This window comes from Eumetopias jubatus, unplaced genomic scaffold, assembly GCF_037043125.1.
Source record: "Eumetopias jubatus isolate StellerSeaLion01/CBP00866 unplaced genomic scaffold, mEumJub1_p1.0 scaffold_7, whole genome shotgun sequence".
NCBI lineage: Eukaryota > Metazoa > Chordata > Mammalia > Carnivora > Otariidae > Eumetopias > Eumetopias jubatus.
Genome location: NW_028274813.1, coordinates 86,052,862 through 86,069,041, shown reverse-complemented (window position 1 = coordinate 86,069,041; position 16,180 = coordinate 86,052,862). Strand labels below are relative to the sequence as shown.

At 37.4% G+C, this 16,180-nt stretch overlaps 1 protein-coding gene across 2 annotated transcripts in view; it reads right to left on the bottom strand.

Annotated features, from left to right (window-relative positions):
• The window catches only part of GOLM2 (golgi membrane protein 2), a 119,049-nt gene that overhangs the window by 76,301 nt on the left and 26,568 nt on the right, over positions 1-16,180 (bottom strand). For both annotated transcript variants that reach the window (XM_028126726.2, XM_028126727.2), the window contains exon 2: positions 5,334-5,388. In XM_028126726.2, the coding sequence (XP_027982527.1) occupies positions 5,334-5,388 (55 nt within the window). The remainder of the gene's footprint in view (positions 1-5,333; positions 5,389-16,180) is intronic.

The window sequence follows — 16,180 nt, the reverse complement described above, 5'->3', positions numbered from 1 at the left end:
ATGACCTGAGCCAAAACCAAGAGTCGGAGGCTTAACAGACTGAGCCACCCAGGCGCCCCAGCAATAAAATTTATTTTAAAAACAAGATAGCCTTGGGACACCTGAGTGGCTCAGTTGGTTGGGCTTCCAACTCTTGGTTTCAGCTCAGGTCATGACCTCATGGGTTGTGGAATCATGCCTCACACTGGGCTCCAAATTCAGCGGGGAGTTGGCTTGGGATTCCCTCTCTCCCTCTGACCCTCCCCCTGCTTGCGTGCACACGTTTTCTCTCTTTCTCTCTCTCTCTCAAATAAATTAAAAAAAAAAAGACAGCCTCAGTGGCTTTGACATCAATCAGAAATATTTAAAAATTATACATTTTTTCATATTATGTAGGTAATATACTAACTGTGGAAACAGTACCAAAAAAAGACAAAAGACAAAAACCAAAAAACCCTACTTAACTCTTTAAACCTATCTGCTTTATAAAAGGGGAGTGGGGAATATTTTTTAGAGGTGTTGGCTATGGATAAAGAATTCAAGGTTTCTTTTTCATTTTAATAACATTTGACTCCCAAGTTAAGTGCCAATCACTTTGGATCTCATTTCTAGTTCTGCTGCTAAAGCTAGGACCACATATACTATAATTATATTTTCAAAGCTCATAACTTCTGGACAAGAGCTTGAAGTTTTAGTTGTAATGAACAACACGAAGTTCCAAGCTGAAGAGTAGATTAAAAGTGGGGCCAGATGCACCTTTTTTCCCCCCCGAGAGGGAGAGGGTGGGGAGGGGTAGAGAGAGAGAGGGAAAGAGAATCTTAAGTAGGCTCCATGCCCAATGCAGAGCAGGAGCCAGGGCCAGGCTTGATCTCACAACTCTGAGATCATGACCCGAGTAAAATCAAGAGTTGGAAGCTTAACCAACTGAGCCACACAGGCGCCCCAGATGCTCTTTTGTTCACATTTAATCCACAATCACCCACCCCACATTTTCTAGAGTTGCTCCCTCATCACATGACCCTACAAATAAAAGAAATTCAGCCAGAGAAGAGAAACATCAGTTTCTGAAAAAGAAGATTTAAAAAATTAGCTAACAGCTTTAGCAGTAAGCAAAAGTAGTAGTTAAGAAAGTCTTAATTTTTATAAATGGCAACAGAGGTTTTTTTCTGCATAAGTAACGTTTCTTAAGACTAAATATATCTAGGGGCACCTGGGTGGCTCAGTCGTTAAGCGTCTGCCTTTGGCTTAGGTCATGGTCCCGGGATCGAGCCCCGCATCGGGCTCCCTGCTCAGTGGGAAGCTTGCTTCTCTGTCTCCCACTCCCTCTGCTTGTGTTCCCTCTCTAGCTGTGTCTCTCTCTGTCAAATAAATAAATAAAATCTTAGAAAAAAAAAAGAATTACTTAAAAAAAAAAAGACTAAATATATCTAACCATAATATACCAATATTATAACATCTACTTTTCATGGAAGGCTTCTAAAATCAGTCTTATTACTTTAAGGGCACTCCAAAAATGCTTGGGATATAAGCTTTCAAAAAGCAGAGGTAAAATATATTTATAATGTAATTATATACATGTAAAGAACTGGATTAAAATAAAAATATATCAAAGTGCTACCAGTGATTATGTTTAGCGGTGGGATTCTGAGCATATTTTTTTCTCTACTTTCTAAATTTTATTGTGGAATCGTAACTGTGACAATGACAACAAATAAACATTTTAAGGTCAGATGAACATTTGCTGAAGTGTATAAATAGAACATTTAACAATGTGTGTATCAATAGTTATTGTATAGTATAATAGGTGTAAAAAGTTAATGATTCACATAAAATGTTTGTAGTTGATAATCATGTTTACATATTCAAGCCACATATTTTTATTTAAAAAATTTTTGAGCTATAACACTGTATAAATTTAAGATGTACAACATGTTGATTTAATTCACTTCCCTACTGTGAATGACTTCCACTGAAGCACTAGCTAACACCTCCATTGTCTCACATAATCACCATTTCTTTTTGTGGTGAGAACGTTTAAGATCTACTCTCTTAGCAATTTTCAAGTACCTAATAGAGTACTGTTAACTATAATCACTGTGTTGTTTATTAGATCCCCCAAACTTACTCATTTTATAACTGAGAGTCTGTACACTTTGACCAATATCTCCTCATTCTCCCCATCCTACTCCCAACCCCTGGTAACCACCATTCCATTCTGTTTCTGTAAGTTTAGTCAAGCCACATCTTAAATTTCTTCTTACTCTATTAATTCTCCAATATGTAAACATGGTTGATCTCCACAGTTTTTCATCTATGACATCTACCTCAGACAAAAATAGCAAATCTGACACCAAGTATCCCTGAATAACACATTACTTGATCCCTGGCCCCATCTCCTAAGATATAGAGGACTAGAGGTAGCAGAAACTCTGGCCTCAGCTATGGCTGTTGATTCTACAGAGACAATGAGATCTCAGCAAGAGGCAGTGTCAAAAAGCCTTGTAGCCTACAGATATTTAGCCAGTTCAGTGAACCTGTATTCAGGCAGGAAAGGTTCTAGAACTGAAAAGTTACCGCAATTAAAAAAAAAAGCACCAGCAAGCAGTTACTAGAGAATGTACCTCAACTGGTGGTCTGTAGGCTTCTTTTTCCCACATCATAAAATAACTGAAGTAGTTAAGTCTATCTTCAGAATGAACCTGAGGCTTAGTATGATTTCAAGATTTGGGATGGCTTCTCCTCCTTCCCACAAAGGTTTTCACTAATAACATTTGAAATTCCTTTATCAAGAAGTAGTTTTAGGGGCGTCTGGGTGGCTCAGTCGTTAAGCTTCTAACTTCGGCTCAGGTCACGATCCCAGGGTCCTGGGATCGAGCCCCACATCGGGCTCCCTGCTCTGCGGGAAGCCTGCTTCTCCCTCTCCCACTCCCCCTGCTTGTGTTCCCTCTCTCTCTGTATCTCTTTCTGTCAAATAAGTAAATAAAATCTTAAAAAAAAAAGTAGTTTTATTTCTAAATGGAGACAAAAGGCTTAAAATACAATTGACAAGGAAAAATAAAACATCAGTATGAGTGAGTTCCAGTCCATGTAAAATATCAGATTCTTTCCTGTTTGAATATAGGGAAAGGATTATAAAGCAGGGAGCTCATTGGTGCTTTGGGTGAGTCAACACAAAGACCTGAAAAGGGGAAAAGTAAATAGATCAGAGAGCAAAACTAAAGACAAAATTTTCCTATATCTCAATTTTACCTTCAACTAATGTGTTTTCTTTCTTTCTTTTTTATTTTTTTTAAATGTCTTTATTCTACCTTCTTTCTTGTAGTGTATTTTACTTTTAAAATAGGCTCCACACCCAACATGGGGCTCAAACTCACGACCCCAAGATCGAAAGTTGCATGCTCTACCCAACTGAGCCAGCCAGGCACCCGTGTTTTATTTTGAACCCAAAGATACTCTGTCTACTGTGGCTACTCCAGGTCACCACAGCAAGATTCTCAGAGTAACTTAACATGAGATCAGGTCCACAGCTGATTGTGCAGAACGTTCTACTTCTGGCAGTAACACCAAGGTATATTACAGAAAGGCATGGCCATGCTCCTTCAATTTAACTTCAAAAGATTAGGGATGTAGTTAAAAAATGGGTTGCCTAGAACCAACATTTAAAGCAAAAAAAAAAAAAAAATTACTTCTAGAAAATTTTTATTTCAAATTTCCTTTCAGTAATATGCATAAAAATAAGGTGAGCTATTCAAGATAAACTGGTGTATACTAGAATGTTATTTTGTTATCTCAGGGATTAAAAACCAACTCTTATTCCTTTCATTTCCAAAAAAATATTAACTACCACAATGTTTTTTAAAAGAGTCTTAGTGTGTATGAATTCCATTATATCCAGTATTAATTTCAATGAAAATAGTCCAATTTGGATTTTATAGTTGATTTGAAGTTTGTTTCAGTAGAAATATTTCCTAAAGTGCAAAAGTCCATTTGAAAAGATATCCAATCTTGAGTCCAAGCTTCAGTAAGTGCACTAAACCAAAAGTTGTACAGTTATGAGTTCAAATCAAAGCCTTTTTTACCGAAGATTATCATAAAAAATTTCCAAATATCTCAAGAGCTACTTCAATACACACAATACAATAAAGATTTTTACTCAGTAACATAGGCTGTCATTTTCTTTGGCATAGACTAGCAGAAGCCACTGGACTTCTTATTCAACTAATCTATGATTACTTAATAGAAATATACTTTGATGACAAGCAGAAACATTTGTAAAAATAGCAAGCAGGAAGCAGCACTGACAGAGTGACATCTTCTGTGTCATCCTAATGTACTCCTATGAGTCACAAAGAGTAGAATATGGACACAAATGCAACAAAAACAGATGTGGCCACCAGGAAGTAAATTTCTAAGAGAAAGTCAAAGCTGTTCTAAATCATAGACAGTAAAAAATTAATAATTTCTATTTTCAAGTTACAACACACACACACAAAAATAATGGTTTTGCTAGGTGAAGAGCAAAACTTCAATAAATTACAAAGCTAGCTCAGGTTGGCTTCTTCAAGAGGATAATAAATATGTATCATCTAATTCTACCTAAAGAGGGTTAAAATGATTATAGAATAAAGATATATTTATGAAATTACAAAGCATTTATTACCCACATACAAAAACTTAAGAGTCACTGTTGCAAAGTTTTAAAATAATACAGTGTTGTAATTAAAGGGTGGGAGGGAGAAGGGGGGTGCTCTTCAGACCCCAAATTCCAAAGGCTGGTGATAGTGTGAAGTAATGTAAGGAAAGTATAGAGTTTATTCTCCTTAACTATTATTATTTTTTATAAAAGCTTTTGTCATCTATTACTTCATCTAAGGAGGGGGGAACATATATCTCTTGGTTTCTTTCTGGCTTCAAGTTTTCTTTCTGTTCTAAGTTTCTATTCCCAGTGTATCTAAAACATTAAGCATGGAGGACCTGTCCAAAGTTTCCCTAGACCTGAATGGATTATTTTAGCAATTGGACACAGTACAGAGGGATTATCCCTTACCTTTTCCCTAGAAATTTGATAGCTTCTGAAGCTACAGCTCAATTTTCTTTGATGCATCTTTTAACATTTCATTGCATGAAATCAGTCTACCACACAAGATTTAAATGCAAATTTTAACTTGCATTTATTATATATGTATATAAAGCAACATTACAATTTTTTATTCTATCTTAAAAGGACAACCATCTTGCCATCAGAGGAGCTTTGTTCAAAAATTTTTACTTCATTTAGCTAACTATTTGATTCTTGAGGATTTTAGACATTTAGTTACCTTTATTTATCTTTAATCTGTAATTAAGTTTCTTACCCTTTAAATGATGTATATCTGCCATCTGATACGATATGTTGCTCTGCAGTTTAACCTGAAAAAAAATTAAGTTTCATTTTACTACAGAATTTGCAGTTTACTCATATTTCCTTTTGCTCATATTTACTTTGAGCTTGATCATAAATGCAAAAGAAAAATCCTTAACTTATACAAACCTGCCCCTTTCCAAAAAGAATTAGAGATAAATTCTGATTTTGTAATACTCATTTTAAATTTACAAAAGAATATTCATTTTACTTAATATATAATCTAATAACTTTCAAACATTTAAAAGTTTGAGTTAAATATTGCTTAATGAGATCTTTTTTCAAAATCTTACCAGAAGAGACCTCTTACTAACTCTATATTAAGAAAAGAATTAATTGTTTGAGTCAGTTAATGGCAAATCAAAAGTAACTGATGCTTATTAAGCTCCCATAGGATGAGAGATACTACACAGGACCTGTTGTTGTGGTCACTGCCCTTCAAGAGCCAGCATACAAGAACAATAATAACTTAGAAGTATACCAAAATATGACTCAAATTAAGGCTTAGCACTTAATTTAAAACTTTTTTTTTTTTAAAGTAAGCTCTACACCCAACATGGGGCTCCAACTCACAACCCTGAGATCAAGAGTTGCAAACTCCACTGACTGAGCAGCCAGGCACCCCAGGCTTAGCACTTAATTTAAAAATTAAAGTAAGGCCTTGGAAAGCTAGGATTCATCCACAAAGAACTACTGTACCAGTTCTTGCTTCAAGAGGTTTCACCCAGTTGTTAAATGCAACTAAAACATCGCTACAAACAGGTTCTCTTGTCAACCTCAAGAGTAACTTTACTTTGAAAGCATAGACAGATCATATTGAACAGAAGCAGCACCATGAGTACCAAACTGATCATGATAAATACCTCCTCAATCTCTGAAGAGAAAGTCTTAAAATTCTTAGTTTGAAATAATTATAGATTTGTAAAAAATTGAAAAGATAGCACAGAAGTCCCATGTACCCTTCACACAATTCCCCCAGTAGGTACATCCTATATAACTTTGTAATAACATCTAAACCAGGAATCTGACATTGGTACAACATGTAAGTATAATTCTATGTCATTTTGTCATATGTATAGATTCATATAACCACCACCAAAACCAAGATACAGAATTATCTATCATCACAAAGATGTCCCTCATACTGTCCTTTATAGTCAAATCTATCCTCCTTCCTCACACCATTTCTAATTCCTTGTAACTATTAATTTGTCCTCCATCTCTGCAACTTTGTCATTCAAGCATGTTATATAAACGGAATCATATAACATGTGACCTTTTAAGATGTTTTTACTCAGCATAACACATAGTTGTTGCATATATCAATAGTCCATTCCTTTTTATTGCTGAGTAGTATTCCATGATATGAATGTACTACCATTTGTTTAAAGCATTCAACTATTGTGTAACATTTTTGTGGTTTCTACTTTTTAGCTATTACAAATACAGGGGCTATGAAAAATTATGTTCAGATTTTTACATGAATGTTAACTTTCATTTCTCTGAGATAAATGTCCTAGAGTGAGACTGTTCCTTTTCAAAAGTGGCCACGCCACTTTCATTTACATTTAAAAAAAGTTACCACACAGGTACTGGATGGGAGAATAGAAAACAATTGGAAAACATGAGAGCAGCCTCAAGGAATCAGTAGGCAAAGCAGCACCTAAAGCAGTATAATTACTGTAGGAATTCAGAGATGATTCTTAGCTGATGTGATCAGGGAAAACTTTATGGAAGGGATTTTATCTGAATTAGGCATTGAAGGCTAGGTAAAATTGTAAATCGGTAGAAAAGGACATTTTAGATAGAGGGTACGGTGTAAGAAAAGTTAGAGAGGCAAGAAAGACATGAGGCACATATGAAGACCTGATCAAAATACTGTTTGGTTATAGCACATAATACAGGGCAAAAAACAATGGGAAAGAAGGTTTGAGAAAAAGTCCATGGAGTGCCCTTCAGCCCTAAGAAGAATCTACTCTTCAAACAGAGAGCCAATAACTTTCAAATTTCATATGAAAGTTTATCCACAACAAATAACTAATGAAAGCATACCTGTTCTAGTTGAAGCAGGAGTGGGAATCTAGGGGTCCTGCTTCCTTTTCCCCTAGAATCCTGGTGGCTTTGAAGAATGAAGTTTAAAATATGAATTAGATATTCAGTCATAAAAAGGAATGAAGTACTGGTACATGCTACAGTATGGATGAGCCTTGAAAACATTATATATGGTAAGTAAAAAAAGCCAGTCACAAAAGGACATAGGGTTTCTTCTTGTGGTGATGAAAATGTTCTGGAATTAGTGGTGATGGCTGCATAGTACTGTGAATACACTAAAAACCAAACTGAACTGAAAAAAAAAACTGAACTGTACACCTTAAAAGGTTAAGTTTTATGATAATATGAATAATATCTCAAATTTTTAATGCAAAAAAATAGAAATGAAAATGCCAATGGTATTACAGGGACCGGATATGAAACTGGGGATAGAATAATGGACAAACTCCAGGCACTCAAGGAGTTTATTATTTAGGAGAGGCAGTCAAGTAACTAGTCAATTATAATACAGTAAAATAAATGCTATTATTAGGTCCTACAGGTATGACAGGAGAACTTAGTAGAAGCACTTAAATCCTTAAGAGGATGAAATGCCTTAGGGAAGTGAGGGGTGGCTTCTGGAGATGATAGCTAAAATATGTCCAGTAGGAAAAGTAGTGTTTTGCCAGGTGGAAGTAGGCAGAGGGTAAGGAGGAAAGATATTCAAGGTATGTGTCAAAACTTAGAAGTTAAAAATACTACACATTTCAAAAACTTCAAGCAGTTCCAAGCAGCTGGAACAGAGAGAAAGAAGTGGCAAGAAATATGGATAGAAAGGTAAGCAAGGTCCACATTATGAAGGGTCTTGCCAAAAAATGTGGATACGTTCCAACGGCTATGGTCAACCTTTAAAGGACTTCAAGCAAGGTTAAGAGATCCAATTGGCAACCTGGCTTCAGTGTGATGAGTGGACCAGAGGGACAAGACGAGAGAGAGGGAGACCGGGTAGGACAACAGGAGACTACTGTTGCATTTCAGGTGAGAAAATGGTCTAAGCCAGGGGTGGGCACACTATGGGCCTGTGAGCCAAATCTGGCCTGCTTCCTGTTTGGTAGGGATGACAAACTAAGGATGGTTTATACATTTTTAAATGGTTGGGAAATTAAAAGAAGAGTAATATTTTGTGAATTAAATAAAATGCAAATTTCAGTGTCTATAAATAAAGTTTTATGGGAAACGGCCACACCCATTCATTTACATGTCGTCTCTGCCTGTTATGGAACTACAGTGATTGTGACAAAGACCATATGGTCTGCAAAGCCTAACATATTTACAATATGCCAACCTCTGATCTAAACTAATAGAATGAGAACAGAGAAATAAATATATTTGGGAAATATGAAAGAGGAAGAATGAATAATCTTGCTGACTGAGTAGATACAGGGGTAAAAGAAGAAACATCAAAGATGATGGTTAGATTTCTAAAGTAGGAAACTAGATGAGTAAGGTTGCAGTACTACTCCCCAATAGGGAAGCAGGAAAAAGAGACTTGGGGTGGGATGGAGAAGTGGGGGGATGATTTTTTCAGATTCGAATCTGTTGAATATGAGGCACTTGTTACACACCCAAGAAGAGATCTGGAAGAGGTCTGGAGCTTGGGCACCAGTGAATTGAGATTCATTAGCATATGAATGACAATTAAAGCCAAGGGAATGAGATCACTGATGGAAAGCTGCAAAGGCAGCAGGAGAAACTGACACCAATTGCTATGTGATCAGCTGACCACTAAGAACTGCTCTCCAATCATTTGTAATTAGTCTACGTTACATTCTTTCCCACTTCCTTTATTTTCATGATCCAATTTTTTTTTTGCATTTTTTGCCCCTCCAAAGAACATAACCATCTTTTTTCTTGTTTTCAACAAGTTAGCATTACTTTGTTTTTTATCTATTTTTATGATGTTATTCCAACTTCTCTACACTCTATTTTAAACTTGCTTTTTAAATTGCTAGAGATGCTGTTCTTGAATGCTAGGCTGTTAGTGGCCTCAGCTTCCATGAACTGTCTCTTTTGTATCCTTATAGTCTTAGGAAATTTTTTAATGGAGGAAGGGAAATTCAATCTACAGACCACAAAAATAGTACAGGATTATATGAGCAGTACTGCTTTACTCTTATCACTTTAATTTTCTCTTCAATCTTCTTTATTGAGAATGGAGATGCTGATCCCAATGGCTCATATATAAAGTCCTCACATTTCAAAAGCTGCTCTGGAACAATATATTTTACATGGTATTACAGAGAAAATCATAGCTTGTCTAAATAAAAGCCTTTTCTTAACCCAGCATAATGAATTTATTTTCCACCCCATTCCTTTGCCATGTAAGAATTTTTCAGTTAGCTTCTCAGACCCCCCCCTTATAGCATTCCCTTGGCATCTCATGTTCTCTATTATTCCTGTCAATCTTTCCCACAGGAGTCTCACAATAATCTTATATTTAGTGTTTAGTATTATTGGCAAGTACCAGTTCCCAATTTCTCTCACTTCCTATTAACACTAGTTTCATTGTGCAAGTTATCTCACCTTCCATATGCCTTTGAACAGAGGTGCCAAGGATTTGCTCAAAGATCTCACAGAGCCCAGCTGGTAGATCATTAAACCCAGAAGTTCTCTTCCCTCTACAACAATTTTACTATATTGCTCACTTTCAGAATCTAGATGTCTGCTACTAAACTATCTGTTCATCTTTTTGACATCGCAGTATCACAGGCATCTGATCCCTCTTCTCTCCATATATACACCTCACCGCCCCCCTCCAATTCTTATCTAGCTCCTAAAATGGTTTCATAAAGAATCCTTCTCTAATATTCAATGTTATCCTTTCAAGGAAATCTGAATGTGTTTTTAGCTATCATGACACTCCTTTGTATTCTGGCAAAATCTAAGAATATAAAGCAATGACTTAATTTTGGCTTTAATCTTACGTTTTCTACCATTTTGAGTCTGTTTATGAAGACTTTACCCATTTGGTTTCTGATTTTTTTTATTTGCACTAATTTCTTCAACTTTATTTTCCTTTCCTTTTAAGCTTTTCATTAATCATTTCTGCATAGAGATAGGTCTCTTTAGTTCTTTAACTCCTTTGGCTTTAACCCTTCCTCTGAGAGCCTTCAATTCCTTTAATACTTCCACCATCTCATCACCTTCAAAAGGAAGCTTGCCTTACCTTCCGATTATTCCTCCTCATAATTTTAATTTTCTTGTGTTCTAACATGAATTTGCTTATCTTCTAAATGACTCTGCCAAAACTTCCCAGTTGTTTGGAAACTAATTTAAGTTCTCACTATTTCATGATTGGAAAAAAGATATTTCATTTTACCATAAAAACTCTGTTGGAACTGGCAATGCTATAGGAATACTTTTTTTTCTAAGTATATTCCAGACAGGTAACAGTACATAAACTCTAAGAAGTATTATTTAATCCTTATTTTATGAAAGGATTCTTACTGTCCAGCTTTACATGTCCCTTTTGGTCACTTTCAGACTTTTGCCAAAATACCCTTTTTACAATATGCAAGAAAGATATCAAATAATTTCTCTTTCAAATTTCTTTGGGGATGAGGGGTGTGTGTTAGATAGACAGACACGCACACACACAGACGCATATGTGCACACAAACGTAGCCCCATCCCTTTGCCTAATTTACATCTATGGTCAGATAGATTCCAACCCACATTCCAACATATCCTTCAAAAACCTTCACAATGCTCAAAATGCCTTGCCTGACTCAAGTCTACTGGGAAGAGCCTCATATTCAGTCCTGTCAAAAACAAAACATTCTTTTATCACACACAGTCCTATTTCCAGTAAGAATGTCACCTTGTTTCTCTTCTACTCCCAAGGTTTATCAGAAATGAGAATTTCATGAGAACAGGCACTGTGTCTCTCACTCATCACTGTGTATCCATCTCAGTAAACATTTGCTGAATGACTCCCTAGATTCTCATGCTCCATACTCTTTGTACTACATATTTTTCTACCTTAAATTGTATTTTATTCATATTTGTATAATTCTAATTATCCTTCAAGATTTCTTCTAAACCCCCTCATTTATTTCCCCTTGTTATCAACTTCATTGCCTTAGGCTTTACTTTCCCTCTCCCCTTCTGCAATGCTTGTTTCTCTAGGATTTGGAGTCCATCTATAATTGGCTGATTATCCATGCTGTCTTTGACCTTTTCCATGTTAATCTCTTAAAATGTGTTTCCTATCATTCCTGAGACCTTTTTCCTCTCTTCCAAGACGCATGTTCTTTATCTCTTTCTTTAGTAACAATTACCTTCTCCTGATATTTTCCTATAGCATTTCTTGCTCATCCCCAGCTATTTCATCTAATTTCCTCTAATCTTTTTCCTTCAATCCCTAAAACTTAATCTTTATATTTTTACCACCTCTTTCTGAAGCTCTTTTCATGCTTTCCCCATCCCACATGGCTACTTTGAATTAATTTTGGCAGCTGTTACCAGCTCAGTTGCTCTGCTTCTCTTTTCATTCTGGGACCTTGAAAATGGCTCAGCTGTGCATGCTTCACTTTCATTATGACCTGTTCTTGGGCAATCAGCACAACTTTGACCATTGATCCCAAAGGTTATATATAATTGGCTTTTTACAGATGTCATTTCTGGCTCCTTTTTCTCCACATCAGAAACATTTTTCCTTATTATATCTCACACTCAGATGATTTTTAGAGACAATTCTATCTTCTGTAATATTAACTGCTAAACCTGGATCATGCTCAGAATCACCTAGGGAGCTCTAAGAAAAACATATTCTTGCCTCCTCCACTACACTCCGGTGTGATTTAGTAGTCTGGGGATGGGCCCAGAAATCTTTTTTTAAAAGTTCAAGTGATTCTGATAATCAGCCAGGTTTAGTGGTTACTCATGTCTGGCTGGCACCTATACCAGCTGGATCAAAATGGGATATTAATACTAACTGATGGGTATTAAATGTTTTTTTTAATGTTTATTTTGTGTTAGGTCTTGTCCTAAGTGTTTTACAAGTATCACTGCATTTAATTCCATCCTATGATGTGGGTTTTACATTTTACAGATGAGGAAACTGTACTCTATTTCATATGCCTACAGTAGATTCTGGATATTCTCCCAAGCAGTCCTACACAAGAGTCTGTGCTCATGACACTGTGCGTATACTAGGTCAGGTAGGTAATTAAACTTCTTGGGGCACCTGGGTGGCTCAGTCATTAAGTGTCTGCCTTAGGCTCAGGTCATGATCCCAGTGTCCTGGGATCAAGTCCCACACCAGGCTCCTTGCTCAGCAAGGGAGCCTGCTTCTCCCTCTTCCTCTGCCCCTGCTCATATGCTCTCTCTCTCTCTCACACAGATAAATAAAATCTTAAAAAAAAAAAAAAAGGAAACTATGAACTATAACACTTAATGATGAATAGAGGCAAAGCCAGCAAAGAAGACTAAGAAGAACTGAGAGAAGAAAAACAAGAGAGTCTGGTGTCATGGAAGCCAAGAGCACAGAAAGCTGGGTGAAAAGAGGCTGAGATATCAGAGTAAAAGAGAAAATCCAAATGTGAACCAAGGCAATTCTCTTTCCAAGAAATGTAACTGGTAAAGGAAGAAAAGATGCAAGCATTTTTTAAGTGCTGAGGAGCAAGTAGAGACAGGTTGAACATAAGAAGGAGACTGGGTTAATAATAGTACAAGGTCTTTGAAAAGGTGGAGAAAATTAGATCCAGAAAACAGGTACAGAGGCTGGTCCTGGGGAAAGTAGGAACTTTTTTTTTATTCCAACAAGGAGGGAAGACATATGGTTAGAGAAGTAGGTATGCCTACAGATTTGGTAATAAAAATTATATTAGGGGGCGCCTGGGTGGCTCAGTCATTAAGCATCTGCCTTCAGCTCAGGTCATGATCCCAGGGTCCTGGGAACGAGCCCCGCATCGGGCTCCCTGCTCAGCGGGGGGCCTGCTTCTCCCTCCCACTCCCCCTGCTTGTGTTCCTACTCTCACTATCTCTCTCTCTGTCAAATAAATAAATAAAATCATTTAAAAAATTGTATTAGTTCATGTCCAATTCTTGGTCAAAAGGGAGACAAGATCACCTGTTGGGCTGGAGGAAGAGGAAGAGGAATGTAAATGGGGGAAAGGCAGTGGGGAAGGCTTGAGGAGGGGAGAAGTTTGAAAGCTGTTGGAATAGATATGTTGTCTAGAGAACTGTAATTTGTAAGGACTGTTGAAAACCCAGCTGGGGCAGCTGATCATAAATTTCTACAAGTACCAGTCTGGTTACATGCTTTTCTCCAGCTATGCTTGAAATAGACATGTAAAAGAGAGAATAATGACAAGAAACTAAACTGAAACAACAGACCATGGAATCTTAGCTGGACAGGTAGTAAAGAATGAACAGGGCTGCTGGAAAGGAAGGAAATGATAAGCGGTTCAGGTGAAGTTGAAAAACAAGTATAATCCATTCAGCAGTTCCAATGTCTTTTTTTTTTTTTTAAGATTTTATTTATCTGACAGAGAGACAGCGAAAGAGGGAACATAAGCAGGGGAAGTGGGAGAGGGAGAAGCAGGCTTCCCGCCGAGCAGGGAGCCTGATGCGGGGCTGGATCCCAGGACCCTGGGATCATGACCTGAGCCGATGGCAGAGGCTTAATGACTGACCCACCCAGGTGCCCCCTAATGTCTTTTTTTAAAAAAGATTTTATTTATTCACCCATTTGCGGGGGGGGGGGGGGTAGTGCACGTGCAAGCGGAGGGAGGGGCAGAGGGGGAGGGAGATGAAGAGGGAAAAAATTCCAAGCAGACTCGGTGCTGAGTGTGGAGCCCAATGATGGGCCCGATCTCACAACTGGGAGATCATGACCTAAGCCAAAACCAAGAGTCAGACACTCAACCAACTGAGCCACCCAGGTACCCCCTAATTTCTTTTTGATATATTCTCCCAAGAATATACAAGTCTGAAGTTCACAAACTTTAATTTTTTTTAAGTAAACTCTACATGTAATGTGGGGCTCAAACTCACAACCCCAAGATCAAGAGTTGCACACTTTACTTACTGAGCCAGCCAGGTGCTCCTGAAGTTCACAAACTTTAAATTTCCAGAATGTGAAATCCTAGGTCAGGTTTATGTTAGAATGAATTAATAATCAAGGCCTTTAGTTATCATTAGTTGTTGGCAAATATTTCTAGTTCTCATCCTAGGCACTAGATCGTCCCTCCTGATTTCTTTGAAGTTAGGCTGAGGGAGGGGCAATGAAATATGAGCAAAACGACATGAATCACTTCCAGATATTAGAAATTATAAGAAGCACAATTCACCACTGTTTCATTCTACCATAGCAACCAATGTTTCAGATGGGGGCTGCTCAGTCTGCCTAGTTCCTAGAATGGGGAAGATGTAGAGCAGTGCTTTCCGTCAACCCACGAAGAGCATGTTGAGTGAGTGATAATTTTTTTAAGATTTATTTATTTATTTTGAGAGAGTGAGAGAAAGTGTGCACCAGTGGGGGGGAGGGGCAGAGGGAGAGAATCTTTCAAGCAGACTCCCTGCTGATGGAGGAGCCCCAAGCAGGGTTCAATCCCACAACCCATGAGATCACAACCTGAGCCGAAACCAAGAGTCAGATGCTTAACCAGCTGATTTAAGTAGGCTCCACCCCCAATGTGGAGCTAGAACTCATAACCCTGAGACTGAACTGCATGCTCTACCAGTTGAGCCAGCCAGGTGTCCCGAGTCAGTGATAAATTTTAAGCCACATAAGACGGTACGGATGGAGGACTATGAAGGAGAAAGGAGAGGAGAGAAGAGGTCTGTAGGGAAAGAAAGGCAGACTTTGAAATTATGAGAGTAAGAGTCTCCTCCCCATCTGCCATTTCCAGTTCATAAAGCATTTCCACTTACACATCTCACTAATCCTTAAAACTTGAAATGTAAAAAATCAAAATAGTTTCTCCACAAATTAGCAGCCCTTCTCAGCTTCTCCACTACCTTCAATCTTTTGGTTCTCCTTCCTCTTCCCTCTCTTCATCTTATTAACCAGCCCATTAGTGCCTAGAACTGCATTCACACTCCACACAAGCTTTCACCAAGTCCAGCCAATTCTTTGGCAATTTCTCTCAGATCTGACCCTTAACTCTTCCTATGTTCATGGCACCCACCTTGATCTACAAGGACTATTTTCATCTAGCTGTACTAGAAGAGAAGGTCTGTAAGAGCAGAGATCTTATTCATTTGGTCACCCCTTATTCCCTGGCACAATGCAGTCACTCAACATTATGACTGAAAAAATAAATGAAGAAATCTAATCTAGCACTAGTCTTTTTCCCATTTTTATCTATTTCCAAATGGTAGTGACAAAAATCGTGGTAAAAACTTGTTTTCCATAAAAATCTTTCTTCTAGTCAAAATCCAATAATAGAATACTATTACCCATAGTGTAGAATCTAAAACTCTTCTACCAAGCACTTAATGCCTTCCATAAGGTGTGCACCACTTTATCCAGTTATCAGAAATGGTCTCTTTGACATAGTCAAGCTAGTTTTAACCATCTCTAATTTAAACTACTTTTTCCGATGTCCATGGCTCATCAGAATGCCCTTTCCTTTCCTTTTTACCACTATAAAATAAAAACCAAGACTTAAGTTGATTCTACACTATCAGGATGTTAATTTCTATAGCTAAGAATTTCATTATATTGACTATTCCCCATCCTTCCAACACGTTCCCAATTTTT